At 41.2% G+C, this 23,121-nt stretch overlaps 1 protein-coding gene across 1 annotated transcript in view; it reads right to left on the bottom strand.

Moving 5' to 3' along the window:
- CRIM1 (cysteine rich transmembrane BMP regulator 1) overlaps positions 1–23,121 on the bottom strand; it is a 175,990-nt gene extending 152,869 nt beyond the window's left edge. The window contains exon 1 of the mRNA XM_006910382.3: positions 22,787–23,121. Coding sequence (XP_006910444.1) covers positions 22,787–23,117 — 331 coding nt within the window. The 5' untranslated portion in view covers positions 23,118–23,121. The remainder of the gene's footprint in view (positions 1–22,786) is intronic.

The raw sequence follows: 23,121 nt of genomic DNA, 5'->3' as shown, positions 1-23,121 counted from the left end.
TTTTTTAAAACCATTGCTTTTAATAAATCCCTATGAGTAAAGTCTGACAGCAAAGATGAAGTATATGGATAAGATGATGAAAACAATCCTATGAAAAGGTTCCCTGATGGAAGTCATCTCTTTCAAAGCAATTGCTTTTATTGGGGGGGGGGGGGCAAACAAAAAAACCCAGAACCTCTGATCAATTTTCACCACCTTCCTGTCAATACAGAACACTCCCCTTTATTTACTAAGACACAAACGCTAGTGAGACAGTACGCTTTCTGTGTGGCAAGTCATCTGGAACTAACTAGGTTTTGGACTTTTCCCCCGCCAAGTACATACTACCTTTCCTAAGAAAATGGTTCAGTGTTCTGTTGAGTAGAATCTGCACACTGCTGCCACGTGCTGCTGTCTCCCTGGACCGTCGCGGACGGCTCCATTGTCAACGCTGACTCTTGCACCTGAGCAGTGTGTGGGTCTACAGCAGAAGCGGTGAGATGGCCCGTAAAGCAGGCCCCACAACCGTTTTTCCTTTGATGAAGGTCAGGTTTTCAGTGGGCTGCTTCAACTCAGGCAAGAGATATGTGAGAAAGATGGATGGCAACTGTATATTCCTCAGTTCTTTTTTATAAAATGGTGAATCCTTCAATCCACGTGTGAAACAATCTTGCCACACAAGAACCACATTGCACTCTTTGTATTAAAATAAATTTATTTTTTTTTAAGTTGGGTACCAAGGGAGAATTTAATGTTTAAAAAAAAAAATTCTGGAATACATTGAGGCCTAAAAAAAAAAAAAAAAAAAAAGAAATAAAGAAAAAAAAGGAAAAAAGGAAACATTATTAAAATGACAACAGATGACAGAAATGGAATTTTAAAAAGCAGGATAAACTGTTGTGTTTGAATGAGCATGTGTGTGTTTGTTTAAAGCTCTTCCAATTACTCCGTGTGGAAAAAAGGATTCTAACTATTGTTGCAATCCTGTTACATAAATTGTTTTTTGAATCAGTGAATATTTTCAGTGAAAAGTGAAAAGCAGGTCTATGTCCTCATCACTTTCGTAAAATCATCTTTTCCAAATTGTAATCTCTAGGAACTTGGTAAACTCTTGTCTGTAGGATCACAGTCTCTATCAAGACAACAAAAAGATAATGACCTTCAGTCCCTGCCACATGAAATACTACCAGCACAAACTTTTAAACCAACTTTAACTTAAAAAACAATGACTTACCTCCTTCTGTCAGAGCTATGATCTTCATCTTGAGTACGACAGCCCCTTCCCCACCATCTCATCTGGACCACTTGGGGACCATTTGTTCCTCTGATAGCAGATGAGCAGTAACTCTGAGAGCAGCCCTCAAATTCAATACCCCACAGCAAGAGAGAAACGATCATATCAGGAGGCACCTGCCTCAGGGGAAAATCATGAACAAAACCTTCTCCTGAATACCTTCCAGCCATCAATGTGAAGAAAAATGTCCTGTGATTTACTTGTTAACTTAAAGCATTACTGAGCAACTACTACTTACATAGCCCCATGCCAGGCACTGAGTGGGCTGCAAGGGAGCCAAAACCTACTCAATTAAAGAGCACCTTTCTACCCATCTTCCAGCTTCACAGTAAACCTAAGTTAGAATGCAGAGTGAACCCATCGAGAAAGGGCAGAGCCTGGGCAACAGAGCCATCAAATATGCTGGGGTTTGAAATGTTCCAATAACAATGCTTACTGGAAATAAATCACCCGATTAAGCTGTTTTGCCCTTTCAAAATTACCTTGGGAGCCAGTAAACATTAATCAAACTTCTGACACACTGAGTATGTTAGATCGGCTGAACAAATCATAGGCACATGGTTAATGATATTGAATTTGGAACATCTTACTACCCTGCCCCCAACCGGGGGGTAAATGTCTTCATGCCTACAATGCTTTATTGCAACCAAATATTACTTTTATTTTATGTTGAGATGAAAAACTCATGTTTCCATCTTCTGAATATTACTTAGTCAACAAAACATTTAATGAATACCTGTTATGTATAAACGAGTGTTCGATGCTGAGGTACAAAGATACGACAACCAACATTTGGCATGTGCTTACTATGTACAAGCCGACATTCAAGTGCTTTATCAGCGGTCCCTTTTTGGTACCAGGGACCGGTGCTCCTGAGAACCTAATGCCTGATGATCTGAGGTGGAGCTGAGGTGGCGATGCTAGCACTGGGGGGCGGCTGCAAATACAGGTAAAGCTTCACTCATTTGCCTGCCCACCACTCACCACCTGTGAGGCCCAGTTCCTAACAGGCCACGGACCAGTACCTATCCACAGCCAAAGGGTTGGAGAACCCTGCTTTACATGAATGAGCAACTTAGTTATTCCTTATAACAACCCTTACAACGTAGATATTATTATTATTCCCATTTTACAGATGAAAATTGCACACAGAATTCAAGTAGCTTAGTCGGGAAAACACACCAGGCAGTTGCTAGGCAGGACTGTGAAGTGACCTTAGAGCCAGAACTCTCGCTAGTATACAACATTGCCTCTCGTAAATAAAGTGTTGTTTCTCCTTAAGGAATGTATATCATTGAAATCCCTCCCGAGGAAGTCATATTCTCTGGGAAGGTTTTCCTGAGACTGCATCCCTAACGCTCCCTGGCAAATGGAAGCAATGTGTGCTAGCCATACAGATGGGTAAGATGCCCCTGCCCCAAGACTAGGGCGATTCAGTCTGGTGAGCAAGCAACAGGGCCGAGGAGGCAGGACCAGCACTGTGAGTGGGGCCAGTGCTCCTGGTAAAGGCACACAGGGGCCTGTAAATGAGAAGAGCTGTGGTTGGGCTGGCTGGGCAGTGACCCCAAGCTGCCAACAGCAGACAGCACCAGTGTGCAGGGCTGGAGACGACCAGAGCAGTGGCTGGAAGGGAGCACTCCTGAACACACACTGGGTGGATGCAGGGAAAAGGATTCAGAACCTGCCCAAGGAAATCTGGCAACCAACAGAGGTATAAGATACTCGGGGTGGGGGCGGGAGGGCTGGAGACTCAGAAGCAGCCACCCTTGCTCTCTCGGTACACTGGAGATGGGGATGCTTCGACAGAGCCACAAACTCCCACATCCCACAGCTCCAGCCCCAAGTGCTATATGCTTCTAGTATTTACATAACTGTCTTCTCCCAAGATGCTTGGTGCTCACATTATTTTTTAAAAATATCCAGAGGGTAGTGGGGAAGAGGGAGGTAGATAGGGTAAAAGGGGTCAAATATGTGGTGACAGAAAGAAATCTAACTATGGGAGGTGAACACACAAAGCTGTGTGTGTGTGTGTGTGTGTGTGTGTGTGTGTGTGGAACACACAGTGTAAATATATATATATGCCTTATTGTTCCAGTGTACAGCTGAAACTTACTGGATTTCGTTAACCAATGTCACCATAAAAAAATAAAAAATAAAAATAAGTTAAGTAAGTAAAATATCAACTCTCTTGGCAGGTCAGGAAGTTTCTTATTTGACTACACATTCAGAAAGAAAGGGACCAGAGTGATCGTGGTTGTTGGCTGGGAGTGACTTTGGAGACACCCACCAAGCGAGATCCAGACACTGAGAGGAGCCCCCTGGAAGCACTGACTTCAAGAAGTATAAGTGTGAAATTGCCATAAACAAATCCATCCATAAACAAATCCATTCAGTGTCACCCCTGGCAAGAATTTCTGAGTCTGCGACCTCCCTCAAACTACATTTTTGCCTTCTCCCACAGTCTCACATCTCAACGGCCAGAAATAAACCCAGGGCTCTCAAACCTGAACCTTTCCTCCTCCCCTCGCATCCTACTTGGCCAAGCTCCAGAGCTCCATCAGCAAGGAAACACAGCCCAGTGACACTGGACCAACCCGCATTTACTGTTGGAACCTTCATCCCGATCCCAGAGGCTTTACTCTCCACCATGTGACAAGGAACATAAAGATCCTTCAGCATCCATTGATTGAAACATTGAGAATCACATTGTTAAGAGCTTTTGAAAAGAAAACATAAGGCTTTTGGGTTGATAATAAAGATCAACTGATTAATGATTAACTGTTTAGTACTGGAAACAATGTATTGATTACTACTTTTAAATAAAGTCTTATAACTGGTTGCAACAAGAGCAACAGGCCATATCTTGGAGCAGAGCTTAGGAGTTTCAGGCCCCCTCTACAAACCTTTCCCAAGAACTGTCAGCTTTCTTAATACCTTTTTATTTATCCCAGAGACACAATTTCGGCATACACATTTTGGTGGTGTTGGTGGGCATCAAATATTTGCTTATTATTGTTGAATATAAATACCTCTTGAACTTTGTGCTATAATTATTTTAAAACTTTAACACACTTACTGACCTTAGCTAATGGTATTGTCCCATGATATAACTAAAATTCCACAAATACTCTTGGTTAAACTATTACAGTTGATGTAATGTCACCTTCAAATGTTTCAGTACAAAGTATGCTTTTTCATTTTAAATCAGTATGTTGATCCGAAAAGTATATAAATTCCAGTTGTGCACACGCAATCACTTTGCTATATGCTGTGGCTTAAAGGAGACTAAACAGGCTTTCTCTCCAACTAATAAGCACAGGTAAAGAAAGGTCCAGCGTTTTCTGGACTGAATGTTTTGATTGGTATATAGCATTCACGATTTATAAATTTTCAGAGATTAATGACTCAAACAGTAATTTAATATTAAAGAGGTAATCCAAAATTTGTCTTCCTTTTGATAAAAACGAAAAGCACTTAAAATTTATAAAAAATATATTTGAAGCCTGGTGATTTGATTTTTGCATACTATTTGAGTAACTGGTTTTGAGTGAGAATTTATATTTTTAAACATAACAGAAATGAATCTGAAATATTACAACAGATGCTATCTATACCTTTTGAATATAAAACCAGTATCTGAGTTGTAAAAACTATTTATATCATATCAGCCAATAATAACAAAAGGAAATAAGTCTGTTTTCCTCATAGAATTTCAATAAACGTAATCCTAAAAATGATTCGAGTTTTTCCAAATTTTATATATGTGCTACTGAATAACTTCTAGGCCTCTGGTTTTCCTTTATAAAATAGCAGAAGTGGAAAACCATTTTAAATCCTCAGATAAAATCCTTGGTAACGAGCATACATCACTTGCATGCAAAGCGCAAAGGTGGCAAATTAATCTTGAAGTTAATAGCTAGTCCCTATTTAGGACACAGTTAATTGTATCCATTTTTCATACTAAATAAACATTTGCAATCCAATAATGCACTGCAAAAGAAAAAGAGTAACAGAATTAAAACGTCCTTACCCAGTGGGTTAGCTATTTGCACAAAGTGTCCAAATTGTTACTTAATAGAGGAAAAGGTTTTTAAAAAGCTTCAGTGTCCTTAGAGTCAACATAGTCTTGGTGGTAGCAAGGATGTAAGACAAAACAATTAAGGGCCACAGTTCTCCTGTCACATGCCCTAGACACAAAGGACCAGGTGCACAGGTAGAGAGTAGTTAGAGCCTGAGTAAGGACGGGGAAATCAATCACGCTTGGAGAGCCTAGGCATTCATGAAAATAAATTAAGCTACACAGACTTTTCTCTAAAGTTCACCTGGAATGGCCATTCCCTGCCCCTTCTTGCCTTTCAGACAGTCCTGAAAGGAAATAAAGTTGAAGTTTGTAATCAGTACATCTCCATTAATCAACTCTAATTATAATAACGAAGACTATATAGTAGCATAGAAAAATGCATTTAATTTTCAGTGGAAAGAAGAATTAAGATGCATGAGAAATAAAATATGTATATAGAGGAAGATTAGACAGGATATATATATATGTGTGTGTGTGTGTGTGTGTGTGTGTGTGTACACACACACACACACATACATACATACACATACACACACACACACACACACACACAAATATGTGTGTGTGTGTGTGTGTGTGTGTGTGTATACACACACACACACACACACGAAAACACAAAACTAGTTCTTGTATTTGTAACAAGAGCATTTTGGGTCATTTTGTCTTTTCTCTATTTCCCAAACTGCCTAGTAAAGTTACGTTGCCTTTATAATAGTTTTCTTAAAAGAAAGGCAGTAGACCTAATATTTGGCTCCAGTATATACAGCTAGTTTCGGGAAATAAGATGTTCAAGAAATAAAACTACAGACACGGAATTTAGGTTACACTCTTTGGAGTGACCGTTAAAGGGACTTAGGTCTCTTTACAAATCCGGAACTTTTCCCAGATGCAACCAAGCTCCAGGAATCTTTGAGTATGAGAAGTTCTAAAGAATTTCTGTGTCTGTCATTTTTGATGGTCTACATTTCTCAACACAAAACATGGGCAGGACATCAGCAACTATAAACCTGATGAAGTATCTCATTAACAGCAGAAGAGAAGACACAGGAGCGAGATGACCACAGCTTCATGCAAGCCACTTAGGAGACAGTCTACATATATTTATTTATATAAATAAATGGTCAGAGACCAGAGAGAATTTCTTTTTCTGTTGGAATTAACAGAACTTAACAGCTCCCATTAGAAGAAGGTGCCATCGTGGAAGAATGGACATAAAGTGACTATCAGGACAAGAACAGTGACCCTGTGAGAAATTTTTCTACATGTGTGAGAGTTGCATATATTAATGTGTTCATAGGCACACATAGCATGATTTGCAAACTGTGCACAGCTGTCCTCTGTAATGACACAGTTTTCCACTGTAATGAAAGACAGACAGAAAGAAAATGTCTGTTTCTATTAACTCTAAATCACACACAGACTCAGGGACGCCTTCCAGCTGCATTCTGCCAGTCCACTAGCTCCCCTGCAAGGCTATCCCTAGGTCACAGACGACTTCATTCCTACCCTTCAGAGAGCCTCATCTGCTTGCTTTCTCCCCAAACGCTGTCTCTGGGTCCAGCTGTAGGCACAACAGGCCAAACCCTGGTTCAAGAAACCGATTTCCCCAAAATAGCTCTGAGAGGCTCTTTTTGAGACTCGGGGCAACACAGTTATCTGTATAACTGGAAATGGTACTTGGTGGTTGCACTTCACACCCACTCCTCCCGGCCGTGCCTGCTAGGAAGTCTACATTTCGGTTACAGGGACTGTTTACCTTGGCTTACAACTGAAGGGCACTCCCTCTCTCAAGTGTGTTTCCCAGTCCTCTGCCTCCATTCATTTATTTTATTAGAGGCAGAGTAAATGTGCTATTCCAGTAGCAAGAACAGCTCTGGGTCCTTCACCTACTACCTTGAAATTAACTGAGGAATTACAGGTTCTGAGATAACCTAGTATCTGAGTCACAGCTCTGATTTTTGCAGCATCCACCATCAAGTTAAACACTCCTTCTGCTGATAAAGCCTTAGAGAAGGCAACACTCACAAGGAGAACACACTTGTGCCCAGGCCGGGGAGCTGACTTTTTCACTTTTGATAGTAATGAAGCCACATAAAAGTTTAAAAATATGTATTTTTAAAGCGTTACAGGAAAATCAATAGTGGATCCTTAAAAAATCACCTTGCTTAGAACCCTCGCTTCTCATTGCATCATGGAGAGCTACAGCTATGTTATGAACTATACAGGTCTAACGTTACTTAGCCATCTGCTCCAGCTTCCCCTCCTCCCCTTCCCCAAACTTTTAGGAGTGCAATTAATAAAAGGCTCTAAAGTGGGTTACTGTAAAGCCAACAACCGTGACAATAATGTTAGAAATAATTAGCATTAAGTGTGCGATGAGCATCTTAAATGTGGAAAAGATGAAGTTGCTGCAGCAGAGACATCAAAGAAAATGGGGCTAGAAGAAAATGGAGCTCTCTGGGTACATCCACCAGGGTGATAAAAGGGTATGTAGGTGCCTGAGCATATACCAGGATAACTGTGTATACGTGTTGATGACCCTGTATATTTTATCTTGGCCAAACCTTCCTTCTTTAGCAGTTAAAAAACTTAGTGCCAAATGTATCACCCAGAGGTTGTAATTTGCTGTTGTATCCTTAAGTGGCCGATGTCTTACCACCTTAATTTGTAAACCACCTTAAGATCTTTAGAAAAGTAAACAAAGATTTCATGACTGGAGCTGAAGGAAAAACAACTCTATTCTGCTAAATAACAAGTTGAGACTCCAGTTACTCGTCATCATGAATTCCTCAGTCCCTGAAGTCATAGGGTTTGGAGAAAATCCAAATGGGATTTTGCTTTTTTAAATTCCTTATATTGCATTCCTACGGACTTCCTGTTCAAACCATTGTTGAGGCACTTTTATTATTCACAGTCACACACTTCCACCCGTATGCTGTGGACTTAGGATTTCCTTCCCCCCCCAAAATTCCTGACATTTGGAGATCACCTGGAGCAGTAAATAGGTTGTGTCATTCACGGCATGGCACTCGGCCTGAAAATTCAATATACGTTTAATTAAACTCCCTCCTGATTAGTCAACATACATGTTTAAGACCCAGCCCTAGATCTAAGAATACAGAAGTCTGTTTCATGATAATCAATTATTCATATGGTCATCTGAGGTGTGTCTGTAAAATAATCCATAACTGTTCATCACTTGTTTACAAGCTGCTCATCACCATAGTATCTCAGCTAGATCCATGGTGGGAAGGTTATAAGCAGCCACCCACGAGGAAAATTCTTACAAGCTGATGAAGGGTTGGTGAATGAAAGATGATACTTTTATGACAAACTGGTAAGAGGAAAAGTCCTCACAAATAAAAAATACCTTTAAATAGCTGCCAAAACTACTACAGTTAAAACTAACACATCGTAGCCAAAATTAAAAAAATAAATTCTAAGAATGATTTGGGGTAAGGGGAGAGGAAGAGGACATGGGACCTGGTTAACCAGTTTTGAGCTTCCTTCTGCAATAATATGACTTCTCACTGGGATCCTCTCAACAGGTACAGTCATTTGTTTCAGTTTCCATAACACAAACCAAACAGTTCAGATGGGAAAGTTTTTGTATAATATCTTGGATGACCTTGAGTCTAGATTTAGTCAACAAATGCTCATTGAGTTCTTCCTGTGTGCCAAGCACTAGAATAACACACAATCCTGGCACTCACGTGGATCACAATGAAGCAGGGAGACAAAAATGTGAACTCCACCACAGTGTGAAAAGTGCTCTAACAAGGGAAGGAGAAAGTGCTATTTGTGGGCAATGCGGGGTGGAAGGATGGCATTATTTGTTCCTGGGCAGGGCAGGGCAGGAAGGCTTTACGAAGGAAGCACATAAAATGGTCAAGTTTGAAGGATGAGAACACATTTTACAGGATAAGATAACTTTGGAAATATGAAAGGACACCACACACATTTTCCAGTTGCTGGCTTTGAGCTCCCCAAATCCCCACATCTGTGCCCCCCCAATAGGAAGAATGTGTCGAACATACCTCCTAATTTTCTGAGTTCTCAACAGGCCTCTAAGACAAACGTGAAATGAAGTTGGAAAACCTAAACTTTCAGAATTATCAGGTACTGAATTTAGGAGTCTAATTTCCTTACCTGTGGGCTTTTTTAGTAATAAGATGCAGATTACTGAGACTCTCAGGGAAAGTAAATGCTTATTACATTGTTTTTTTTTTTTTAAAAAAAGGTCAAGTTGGACTCATTATGCATATGAAATACGTCCCTTCTAAAAAAAAAAAAAGTTTACTGTTCCTTCTTTATTAGTAGTTATACCCTATGTTTTCTCTCTCTTTGTAGTTCCTAATACCTTCTACTTTTCCATTCTCTCAATAGTATCACCCAAGCATTTCTAATACAAGGGCACATGCTTACATATTCACACAGTATATATTTAAAAATATAATACATGGATTATGTTTAGTGCCAAATGTACATGTCATTATATATTTCTTTTGGACATGTTTTATGTTATTAAAGCATGTAAATACTTTATCTCTCTCAAGTTTTCCAGAACTCTATTGGCAGAGTCTTACTCCTTTCTCTCTCCAAAGCACTGACTATAATTTCCTGAATAGGAGTCAATAAACTTGGTTGCTGAGAGCTCACCTTTTCCCAACATCATCTTTGAAAATAATTTAATCTCTTTCCAACAAAAAACACTTCTGGTTTCTTTTATTTTGCTTATTTCTCAACAGAGGTATTCCATTTCTCATCCTAAAGTTCTACTTTTCCTTTCTGCTATCACATTGAAAATTCCTATGTGAGGCTAAAAACCATGTTTAGAGATAACCTACTTTAAAATCACCCCACATTGCCTTAAGGATAATAAAACTTTTATTCCAATCACCAAAACATAAGTCAGTAATTTTCCTAAACTCCACTTGCCCACATATATATATATATCTCAATTAATTAGGCAGCTTAAAAGCCAATGACATTAGAATTTTCAAATATAATAAAACGATGCACAATCTTTATTAAGAAGTCATTTTCGGTTTGCTGATTTATGGAGGAGATAGTATACTTAATTTGCTTCAAGCATGCAAGTTGTTTTCAGCGCATCCATAAAACAATGCAAAGTATTCTGTTTGTGTTGAGCCCTCAGCAACCGAACATATGCATGCACACGCACGCACGCACACACTCTATGTCCAAAGGCACAAAGTTAACTACATCTTGAAAGAAGGAATTATCACAGCTTCCTGTCTCTCAAAGTCACATCTGTGACTGTACTAGGGGTCCAGCTGCTGATGCTGCAGATATATTTTACCCTCCTGGGCACATATTTGTAGGACAGCAAGTCTACCGCAACCTCGTTTTATGAAGTTTTAGTACTTTTGATCCATAGTGTCATATCCCGCAGTGTCGAACAAATTTATGTGCTGGCAAACACACCCCACTCCAAACATTTTTACAGAACTCCTCTTCTTCCAGCCTGTTAGTTGCAGACATCATTATTGTAAGGCGTCCTCATAGAAGATTTGACACTTGGCACCAATTTCTCTTAATGTTTGGGTTACTGGAGAGCTGCATGCAACCATGATGGGAAGACTGTGGAGATAAACGGAAGGACTGCTGGAAAGCAAGCCTTTCCAACGGTTTTCAGGGCACCTGAGAGCCAGCCCACACTGGGTCGTGGCAGGGATTCACCAGAGGAGGGGGCCCAAAGCACAGCCAGAGACGTGGACATGGGAGGTACCAAATGGACCTTCAAGAACTGACTCTGACAGCAACAAACTAAATCCTCTGGCAGCTTCCAAGAGAGAAGTGGTGTCTGGTCCTGGGCATTCAGATTCTCATTACTAGCCTCACAGTTTAAAAGTTCTTCGGCTAACATGCACTAATCAAGCCGGAAGAGAACCAAATAAAGACCTATTGATGTATCAAAAGAGAGTAAAGCAAACCTATTTAGGCAAAAGCTCCAGTTAGTAAGTGAACACCTACCCTTCAATGGCTATTTCAACTGCCACCACTATTAGATATCCAGAAATCTACCCTGGGAGAAAGAGGATAAGGTCCGGAACAGGATTTAACTTTTGATATCGTCTTTAAGAAAGAAAAAGAGAAGAAAAGTCACACCACTCCACTATAGGTATTTTCTGTTAAACAATATATATAGATATAAAATGTCTACCGAGTTATTAGTAAACTTACAGTGGTTTTCTACATTGGAGTAAAAACAAGAAAAAGCTTTGGGAGCAAAAAGCAAAATATAACAAAACTAAAAAATTAGATAAATTCATATTGCTAGCAATTGGCAGCTGAAGTAATTGAACTGGAAGTGAGAATCATGGAAGAGATCTACATAATAATTAGCTACTGCATTTTCTCGTTTTCTCCAGTCGCATACTCCCAAATGGAGTATTTAGCATTCAGCAGACTTATTAGCGAAAAAATGCCCAACTAGAATTAACTAGCACCTCATTCTGGAAGGCTGCTCTTGGCAAAAGCGTAATATGCACAAGGCAGAGCAATTTGATTGCTGGTGTGCACTGTGGGCTGTGTTCATCACATTCTTTGGAATATCACATATTACATCAAATTTCAGAGTGACAGGTCTGCACCACCTAACTTCGCTCAACACCCTGCCACTGGACAACATGGAAAGGGTGAAGTTTCTAGATCCTACCTATGAGACAACTTTCCAAGCTTCACAGTTGGCCTGTACTTGAAACATATTTAGTGAAGATTTGCTCGCATAAATGCAAAAGAGCTTCCTGGTCCCTTGGCTCAGAGACAAACGGAAGGTAAGGGAGCTGGCAGAGAGGGCAGCGGGTCTCTATTCAGAGACAAATCATTTCATCCTCCCAAAATGAGGCACCCAGGTGCCACAAACGGCCAGTGCCCCTCTCCTCGCCCCTCCTTCCACACACTATTACTGTGATGTTTCTTTAAATTTAGTCTGCTCCTTAAGGAGACTCCCTGGCAAGTGAAAACAGCAGCAAAGGTAAAAGAATGCTGAGAATTTGGCTGCTGCCTGCAGTATTAGGAAGAACAGCAATTACTCAACTCTCCTAGTGTCAGAGGCAGAAATGAGCATGTGAATTTCAGCAAGTTTGGGCCTGTCTTTCCTCAAGCTTCTCCCTTAGCTTATCTGTCACCTACCTACCTCGTTGTCGTAATAATTAATGAGGTAAATGAGAAAATGGAGGAAGAGTGCAAGCAGCAGGCCAGCACAGACATAAAAGAGGCATAAATTCTACCTTGAATCCAGATTAGACCACAGTTAATAAGGCTTAAACATTGCCAGCACTTACACGATGTCACTAACTTCCCAATAACGATGTTTTGCTGTCTCCACCACCTCACACTAAACGTAAGTATGGGAGAACTCTAGATCTGTACCTCGAAGCCTTTCTGTCTACAGCACTTGGCAAAGAATCATGTAGGCACCACTTTTTCCTTCCCTAGCTCTGCAAACACAAGGTAATATTTGACTCCTGCCCAACAACTCTTTGTAATAAAAACATAGATCTTATAACCAGAAGGGCCTTAAGATGGCTGGTTCAGTCCCCTTGCCTTCAGGTAAGTAACTGCTTAATTCCCTTTTGACAAATTAAGGCAAAGTCAAGTCAAGGGAAGTTGAGGAGGTTTTATTTAAGTTACTGAACTAGCTACTGAAAGATGAAAGATCAGGAAGCCACAGCTATTTTTTTCTCTTTTATCAAGCTATTCTCATGTACAAGAATTTTGTGATATTTACCCTTCTGAGCAGCCTTAAATCCTTCCTGCAGCAAGCTAAGATATACACAAATCCACTCATTCTTTTGGTTACAATATAGAATATTATTTGTCCTTCCATTTTTATGTCATAGATAGTTGTAATAAATTTCCTTAAAATTTGTCTGTAATATGAGAACTTCAGTGGTTCTGAAAAAGACAGAGCATACCCAATCTTTCTCTAACCATTTAATAATCCTTCTACTTTGGCTTTCAGAGATAAAACTGTCTGCCATCTATCCCTTTTTCCTTACTCAGGATGTAAATGCAAAGCTCTAAACTATAGAAAGTGCAAAGCAATATGAAGGTTTTCAAGATCTGCCTTTGACAAGATGATGGACTATTCTTCTCTGAATTATAACCATACCCTCTAAGGGGACTGAGCCCACACATCCTGTGTGGACGATTTCTCCCACGTTACAGGGCTGACGTGGTCCAATTATACTCTTAATACTAAAAGTCTAGTTCGGGCCAAACTTCCTCAAGGTAGCTTTGCCTTATTTTGGCAGGTCTTTTGAAGTCTTAAAAAAGAGATATCACAACTGTCCCATATTGAGGTGCCTTTTGTTTTATCACAGCTGTGAACTGTTTTGCTCGTGGCCTTTGGATAAGAAGCTAAATAAGTTACCTCTTGTAGACCAGGACTTTGCAGGCTCAGGTTTCATTCTGCCCTGCCAGAAATTCCTTTCTGTTTTGAATCTGAGATGTTTGTTTATGGTTTTTGTTTTGAAATGCTAAATAAGACAGGCACAGTCTCTAGTTACAGCCTACAGTATTTCTTTCTTCTTTTCTTCCTCTTTTTTTTTTTTAATCTTGCCTTAGCCAGAATAACTAGTCGTTAAGGCCTTTGCTAAAATTTCCAAATAGCAGACTCTTCAAATTATCTTCTCAGGAACTTGAAATGTAAAATGACAACACCTTAAAAATATAATTAACATGTAATTTCCTTTCTTAAATGTTTATAAGACAAATGTTCCCAGGATATTTCAAATTAGGGTGTTATTTTTCAATTTGACAAACATACTTAAATAAAACCTTGAAATTTGGAAGTTCATCTCATCTTGCTGGTAGTTTTCATGTTTGAATACCAGTACTCTTGATGAAAGAGGCACTACAATAATTGGAACTAAAAGAATTTCTGGAAAAAAATCAATTTCTACTGTGTGATAATAAGGTTTGGTTGTCAAGAAAACGAAAAAGTTGTCAGCTACTGACCCCAAGGATTGCATCTTCATCAAGTTCTTTACCCTTGTTCCATAATAGCCAATATAAAGCATTTGCCTTGTGAGTTCTGTCGCTACCTACTTGATAAAAGTAATACTTCCAGATGTGAAGAGTCACAGTTGTGGGACCACACCTACATTAGGAACATCAGGTATTTTAATTCTCTTCTAGCTTTCTACTGTACCACAGACTCTCCAGAGAAACTACAAGGCAAATGCACAGTTAAGCTGCATGTTATCACATGGGATCAAGAAAAGAAACGCAGGTGGACTCTGGGCCCCACACCATCCCCTACTCATTCCAAAGCCTGCCCTTGTCTTTGAGCCCGCCAGGCCTGCTGCTGTTGCTTCCTTCTGTAACCCCAGTGACCCCAACCTGCCCTTGGCAATACTCTTGGGGTCTGCAATGTCTCCAGGGATGTCTGGAAACAGAGAAAACCTCTAACGATAAAAAGAAATTTAATTCACTTTCGTGAAACCATATGCCATGAATATTAAGATGTGTCACCTTTTCAAAACTCTTAATTTCAAATAGCTACCTGGAAGTAAGGAGTCAAACCACAAAGTCGAGCAAAGTCCACATTCTGCTGAAATACCAAAGGGGCTAGGAATTACAGTCATATAGGATCAGAACAACAAATGTTTTCTTGATCCAGGGGCCCACGAATTATGGCCCCTTGTTCCAAGTATTTCACAGACCTTTTCTCTCCAACAAATGAGACCAAAATTCCTCTAGCTGACTTCCCAAAAAAGAGACTTAGTTAAATGTGGAGGAAGTGTAAGTCCAAAAAGTAGATTTTTAAAAAGCTTATGTATAGAAAAAGCTAAGAAAATGAGAAAATATGGAAAACAATGGAAATTAAAATGAATGTTAATTGTCTTTTTAAAATTTACTTGGCACCAGGAATACTAGCCATTACACACCAACACACATCTATGTAACAAAATATAGGTGTATTTTCTCCAATCCTCACTGTAATATTTACTTGATAGAAAGCTATTAATATTCCATTTTCACAAAAGAGGAAACTGTAGCCACAAACAACTAAGCAAGCTGGTCGTTCAGTTAAAAAAAAAATAACAGAGCTTAGATTTGAACACAGGTTCGGCTAGCCCCAAGGCTATTTTCTGTTTCCTAAAACATCCTGCACAGAGTGAAAAGAGGGAGGGAAGGGTACTCCGAGGCCTTTCTGGGTGCCACGCGCTCCACTAAATCCTTCCTCCTAGTCAGAGACAGAGTCAGAACCCCTCTCAGTTCTCCTGAGGTGCTCAGAGCTTCCTTACCTCAGGGCTGAGCAGCTGGGACTGCCCTGGTCTATAATTGACTGTCTTAGGTAACTACCATTAGGCCAAGGCCTCTGTGAAAGCATGGCCCCTATGTTATTTATTTTGGTTGAAAAATAATCATACTAGCAGGTAATGTTACCAAGTCCTATATGTCACACTCTGTGCCACATGCTCTCCATGTACTAGCTTTCTGTTACTTAAAAGTGTGGTCCCAAGACCAGCAGCATTGACATCACCTGGGAGTTTATTAAAAACGCAATCTCACGCCTGGCCCAGACCTACTGAATCAGAACCGGCACGTTTAATAAGATTCCCAGGTGATTTGTGTACACATTAAAATTTCAGAGGCACAGTTTTTTCTCATTTAATACTCTAAACATAGGTGATAGCTATTACTATTAACGGATAAAGAAACTGAGGCTTAGAGAAGTGGTATCACTACCATACGGCACAAAAATCAGATCCTATATATAGCATTTGCTCTATGTGAAAGATGGATGTACCACATACTTGTGACAGATGGAAGGGAAACAGGTAGGGCTAGAGAGAGAACAGAGGAAGGACTGGTTAAATGTCTGACCTCTGGTTTTGCCAAGTTTGTACCAACTATGGCAGCAGGTGGGACTGGGGCCCCATGCAGGTGAGATGCAGCAAGACAAGTTGTTTCCTGAGCATAGGCCAGGCCCAATCCTGTGAACATTCCAGGAGCTAGGAGCAAATTCTTCCAGAATATAAGTACGTGAAGGAAAACATACATTACTGATTACAGGAAGTTTAGGTGCCCACTCTTCCCCAAATGAAACATCAGCCCACAGATAAATGACTAACTTTTACCCCTAATACACAAATTTTGTAGAAATTTAGACAAAGAATAGCAAATGGGCATTAGGAGGAAAGGAAGCAAATAACTTCAGAAACTTTTAAATAAGTTTATTTCAATGCATTTATGATGTTGGGGGTAGGAGGGGAGGAGACCTGAACTCAGTAATTCGTTTCCTAAGAGCCCAAACTCCAAACTACTGATGATGATCAATTACGCAGGTAGATGAGGATTAAGCAGAACAAGAGAATGAGCCCATATCAAATTGTTTTACTTAGACTGATTAGTAGCTTTGTTATTGTTTACATATGTCAGTCACTCTTCTAAGTGCTTCGTAGAGATTCACTAAGGCCTTATAGCAACCTTATTATTAACCCCACTCCACAGAAGGGAAAACTGAGATGCACAGAAAAGCAGAGTGCAGATGTGACCCCAGAAACCAAGTTTCTAAGCATCACACTCTTTTACCGAGGTATAAGTGTTTCACATGGGGAATTAATCAGGGTTGGGGGAGGGAAGTAAGGAATTGAGATCTGTTCATTTTGTAACAGAAGAGAAAGGGATCATAAAAAAAAAATGTTTTATATGATCCCAAAATGAACACTTACCAGTGTTTATCATGAGGGCACTCTTAAATTTAAGTATATTCAACTACCCCTCTATGCATAAATCTGAGGAGGTTCTCCATGATTTGACCAGGCTAACTGGCCGGGACAAGCAGCACAGAGTGGGTGAAGTCAGGAGATGCTGATAAAGGGACACCTCTCAGTTCACTGCCCACAATCATCTGCCTAAGGGAACAAGCTAGAACAAAGAGAAAATCACTCAAAAGGCAACTTGCCATTTTGAACCACAGCTAGTAAAGCGTTAAGAATGTAACCTCATTCTTACATGTTGGGAAACACTGATGTGTATTTTGCGCAGGCGCTAAGAGGTATGGGTGGGATCCCTTCCCCCACCAAAAAAGGCTCCTACTTATACTTTTAAATCTAGTTACAATTCAAATTCTCCTTTTCGGCTTTGCCACCAGGAACTGAAAAGATCATCTCAGATCCAGTGATTCCTAGAACAAATTTTAACCACATATTTCACTCATCGACTAATCATATACAGACTCGCAAAATCACTTCTACTTGGCCTGAACTTATGTTGACTTTTTAAGGTCTTCCTGCCTTATTCATCTTGATTAAAAGAGTGTAAGGAGTGGGGAACTGGTCTGAGAGGTCCCCAGGCTCTCCAGCTGCTCCCCAGCCCCAGCAGAAGGCCTTGTACAGAGCAGAAGATCAATAAATGAGTGATTGATTTCTATGCAAAGACAAGTCAGATCTTTGAAAATTCGGCTTTGGAGAATTTGACTTCTGAGAAGGAAGGCTTTCAGTCTGATATTCATGCATGTTTGGCTGGTGCACTGTCTCTTCCTCAAATAATTAACTGAGCTTTACTATGGTGTATGCGAAATCCTAATACTGCATGTGCCATGTGGAACATAGTATTACCGGTGACCCTGCTTCACCAAACATATTTACCTTCCACTCACTTTATCACCCCCATTTGACGGTATTTTCATACTGAGGCAGCACTGCCATCTCTCATGTAAGTGCCATAGCTTGAAAGATGTTAAACATACCCACATTTTTCAAGAATTTCACAATTAATGTCTGGAATGTGTTTTGGATTATTCTTCAAAGGATGACATAGTTGCCCTAAGATGAATTCAATATTTTTCCCTTCTCTCATTTGTCATTCTTTAGTCCTCCCACACCATTATCTTTCTAGGGTTATCTGTTTTATCTATTTCCCCCAACTTCATAATGCCTGCCCTCTGCATCCCGGAGGTGTTGTTCATCCAGATCATCGAATCTTAATCAAGCCCCACAAAACACAGAAACCTGCACCAAATCATTAAATATCTCCTACAGCTGAATATAATGCCCAGTTTAAAGACTGTTCCGTTTCCTTCATAAATAAACCTGTCTGTTCACAATTGCACTGCCAACATATTGTTTGTAAGACACTCCTTGTCACTGTTAAATATGTGTTAACGGCAGCAAATATCTCCAGACATGCTATTCTTGCCTTTCTGGTCCTATGCAATTCATTTGCCCTTTGCCAAGTGTTTTATGTGACTGGACTCCTCAATAACAGTGAGGATTCTGTAAGCCTGATAGTCAAAGTGAAGGTCATGAAGTCCTGTCATTTGTATACATGCAGTGAATAGAGTCTCCGTGTTTTATCAATATTTACTTTTGGGAGGAACTAATTATTTCCTTGTTTACTTGCATTGGTTTCTCTTCCCCAAACCTTATTAATAGGCCCTCTGCTTGCTTCTGTAACATGGAAAAGCTCACTTTACCTAAAGATTTTTAGGTAAAAAAAAAAAAAAAAAAATCAAACACATTACTCAGCAACGATCTTGAGGTGATTAGAAGAGAAACTGTAACCTTCTAATGGCAACAGTATCAGAAAAACCACTTTCTGTTCTTTGCTGTAAGGATCCAGCACATATCCTCGGTTCCTCCACTCACTGCCCCATGAAAAGTGGGTGAAAGGAAAGTTTAAAACACCTGGAAGAAATAGAAGGATTGTGTTTTGAAAGAGGCAGTTTGGGGACAGTGGCAGTGAAAACACGAAAGTTAAGCTCCATACAGATGAAGCCACCAAGTAACTAGTCACTGGAAAGAAAGTCAGTGCTTATCTACCATGGTGATCACCTGGATCCAATACAACTAAGTTCTCAGAGCAAAACCACTCAATAGTGTCCACCAGGTCTCAAATCACTCTGTACTCACAGACTGTCAAACTCAAGCCATCATCTGCCCTTTTATTAGAGAAAGCCGATCATACTCCCCGTACCTTGCCCCACCCCTTATAGAAGCATAATGTACTAGTTTGCATTAGGAGGAAAATATGACCCTCACTATCCCATCAAAACATTCTTCCTAGAATATTCTACTTCAGTTGTTTTTCAATGCTCCATCTTTCATCTCCCAAAAGGTCTCCTCCCATCCAGTCTTCTTTCTCAGGAGTTCAGAATCCAAACTCGTTTTCTCTGGCTCTAAGGCAATTTACCTGGAGGCAGGCAGCCTCGCCAAGAAACAGGCCACTTAGAATGTTGCAAAAGGCTCAGGAAGACTCACCAAATGGAAATGGGAAAGAGACTTGAGCCCTCTTTCTCATTGGGGAAAAGAAAGTACTCGTTAGACTGAGAGAAAGCAGAGAAAACCTTAGGTATCTGGCTCTATACTCTATATTTAAAAGGTACTTAGCCAAAAACTTTTTTAAAAAAGAAATTAAATCAGGATTTACTTAATAACAATCTAAATGATGCTCAAAAGTTCAAGCGTATGTGTCACATGATTCACAGGACCCAACTCTTCCCATTATTTAAGTTTTCAGAAAATATTCTTTTCAGTATTCTTTTTCTACAGAGAGCATGGTTCATTTATTTTTCCAATGCATGTTTAGTGAGAGCCTACTGTGGGCTGGCGTGCCTTAAAAATCTAAGGCAGTGAGCCACAAGTTGGAAGGAGTCCATTTCTGCCCTGATTTATTATCTAATTCACTTTGTGAACTACAGTTAAAAACATGATTTTTCGCCCCCACAAAGCCTGTACGAGAAGGAACACAAATAAAAATTACTGCAAGTTGGCAAATAGAGCAATGTAATTTGTATTTAAATTATGTCATTGAAAGCAGGTAGCTTAGTCATGATAATATTTCTATACCATGCAATATGTTTTCTCAGTGGAGCCAATTAAATAAGAAGTTTTTCAAAAGAGTTTTCATTAACAGATACAACCAGTAGGGGTCATTTTAGTGCAAAAATTGCAGCAAGAGACTTCAACATGTATAAAATATATCAATTTCTATTCATGTTAGTTATGATAATCATGTTTCAGAGCATGAATCTCTAAATAGAAATGGAAACTGAGGGAAACACTGGGCAATGACGAATTTCTTGTGAAGTGACAGAGAAACAAAAGAGAAGGTCAGCACCTTCCAGATAATTACTGACATGTAAAGACTCTAATTCTTAAAAAAGAAAAAAACACTTAAACTATATTTTTCACAAATCTTGTAGTAAAGTGAAAATCGATAGATAGATATATTACACCAGTTAACAGTCTTTCTTACTTTGGTTTCATGGATTCAGAATGCAACTTGACTGCTGCTTTTAGAATTCTAGACAAATGAAACAAAATGCCCCGAAAACAGGCCTGCTAAATGAAAAGTGTTGCTAGAAACATGAATTCAGATATAATCATGGCAACAAATACTTCCAAGCATTTTCAAGGCTAATACCAAATGCACAGGGCGTTATCAGAAGAAAGGAAGCTATGAGAGAGATCGCATCATTTCAGAGGAATGAGAGGCTCACCAACAAACTGCCAAAATAACTCTAAGCTGTGACACCAGGCTATTGTTGCCAAAACACTTGATTGCTGTGACTGTTCCCTGGGCTCCGCATTTCCTCCACCAGAAATATATCGTGGAGAAACTAAACAAGGGTTCGAATCTTTAGAGCCTCCAAAAGTCCTCAAAGCACAGCAGTTTCCACCGCATTTAACCTTGTTTCATGTTGCTTGTTCTTTTTAGATTTATGGGAAGCTGGCTTAAGTCAATTGTACACTCCAAGTGGCATCTTTCAAGCTAAGTCACTCAGAATTACTGAAGTCAAACACATGAAATCATATCAGTAGTTAATCTCCTGGCCATTTTTCCTGATGTGAGAAATAAAAACGTTATTAAATGGGACTTAAACACCGGATGAGAGGCTTTTGTATGACAGGCAAATGAACTCTAAACTCAGCGTCCTAAGGGCCTTAGCAGTACAAGTCCCTTCCCTCTGAGAAGAGTTCCCTTCACTCATTACTGCCCACTAGCTTCCAAACCAGAAAGGCCTCTTCGATTTTCCAGAAAGGTCCAAACTCTAAAAACTACAGGTATAAATAAATACGTATATGTGTGTCCTTAAAGAAAATCACAGAATTGAAGCCTTTTAGTAGACTCCGTTTACCCTTAAGATTATACCCCTTTTTTTCAGTATCCCAGCACAATAAACAAACACATACATACTTAAGAATGCTTCAGAATAAATTCTTCCTTCTCTGTTCTCTAGATGCTGGCTGTGAGTAGTAAGGAAGGGACCGGGGACAGAGGGCGCCCGTCCCTGTTCCTGCCGCTCCTTCAGGGTAAGGCTGCTGCTCCTCTGCTCATACACCAGGATGCCCCGCAAGAGCACCATCGCCCCCAACGTCTGTCCGAGCACGGATCCTTCTTTTTAACTCGTGCTCAAGAATCCTGTTCATTAGCCAGATAAAAAGAACTCACTGCCTCTGTCTAGACCCTAAACCACACCAGGCACCCCGAGGCCGAGGCAGGCGGGCCGGGCTTGAGGCCAACACCCTTCTACAGAGGTTCTCCCAACGAGGGGAGGCTCCACTAGCCTACTCTTTTTCTCCCTCCATCAGTCTGGACAGGGCTTAGGGAGAAACCAGAACAGCAATCCTCGCTGTCAAACAAAAAAAGAACAGGCGACGCGATTGGAAACACGCGGACACCTGATCTTAAAAAGCAGCCACTAATAGAAATAACTTTTCACCCCCAGGTGCAAGCCCCCTCCCCCGTTCATTCAGGAAAGAAAGCCTTTGACGGGTTTCAATAGGCAAATACATGAGTAACCGCTGTATGTAACTTCCCCTAGGCTGTCATATTCCCGAGCTGAAACTGATTTACATGCGAAGGAAGAGGAAGGGGGTGAAGGAAGAGGCAAGGAAAAAATAATCGAAGAGTCACAGGGAGTGAGCTGCAGACACGTCTCCTCCGCCAACAGAACATCTCGCGGACCGTATGTGGCACTCGGTTCCACACTACGCTACCGTATGTGGCACTCGGTTCCACACTACGCTACTGTAGGGAGGGTGGCGGGGTCGGACTCCCCGAGGTGCCGGCGACAGCCTCTGCAGTACCCCCTGCCCGCGGCACCCACACCTCGGGGTGCAGGGCCGAGCCACCCAACCCAAGCCCGAATGGCCACACGTGTGCGAATCTGTGAAGGGCCGGGGGACGATCCCCCCACTCGCCCACCCCCACCCACGAAATCCAACCTCGCCCGCGGTTAGCCAGCTTGAAGGGATCGGGGGAGGGGGGGACAGGCAGTGCGCGGGAATGGAGGGACGCGGGGCTCCCTCCCGGGGCCAGCGACCAGCCCCTTCTCCCGTGGAGCCCTCTCTCCTCGGGAAAGTCTCCGCCAAACTTTGTTCCGCGCAGCCAGCGCCGAGGGGGCGGCGCGGGCCAGGTGGGAGGGGGCCCGCGGCGGGCGGCCGTACCTTCGCAGACGCCCACTTCGTACTCTGTGATGGAGTCGCCATTGAGCGGGGGGCGGATGACACAGCGCAGCCCCCGATCGCAGGCTCCGTGGAGCCCGTAGGCGCCGCCGCAGCTCTCGTTCCTCTGGCGGGCGCACATGTAGCAGCAGCCGCAGACGCCCTGGACGATGCTCCCGGGGCAGCTCCTAGGCTCTTCGCACTTGGACTCGTCGCAGGGCAGGCAGACCAGCGCCCGGGTGCCGGAGCGCGCCAGCAGCAGCAGCAGCCCCAGCAGCGAGACCAGGAGGTGCCCGCAGCCGGCCAGCCCCCTGCCCCCCGCCACCAAGTACATCCTC

The sequence above is a fragment of the Pteropus alecto genome, unplaced genomic scaffold, assembly GCF_000325575.1.
Source record: "Pteropus alecto unplaced genomic scaffold, ASM32557v1 scaffold61, whole genome shotgun sequence".
Classification (NCBI taxonomy): domain Eukaryota; kingdom Metazoa; phylum Chordata; class Mammalia; order Chiroptera; family Pteropodidae; genus Pteropus; species Pteropus alecto.
Note: the sequence above shows the minus strand (reverse complement) of the source record. Positions and strands in the feature narration are given on the sequence as shown.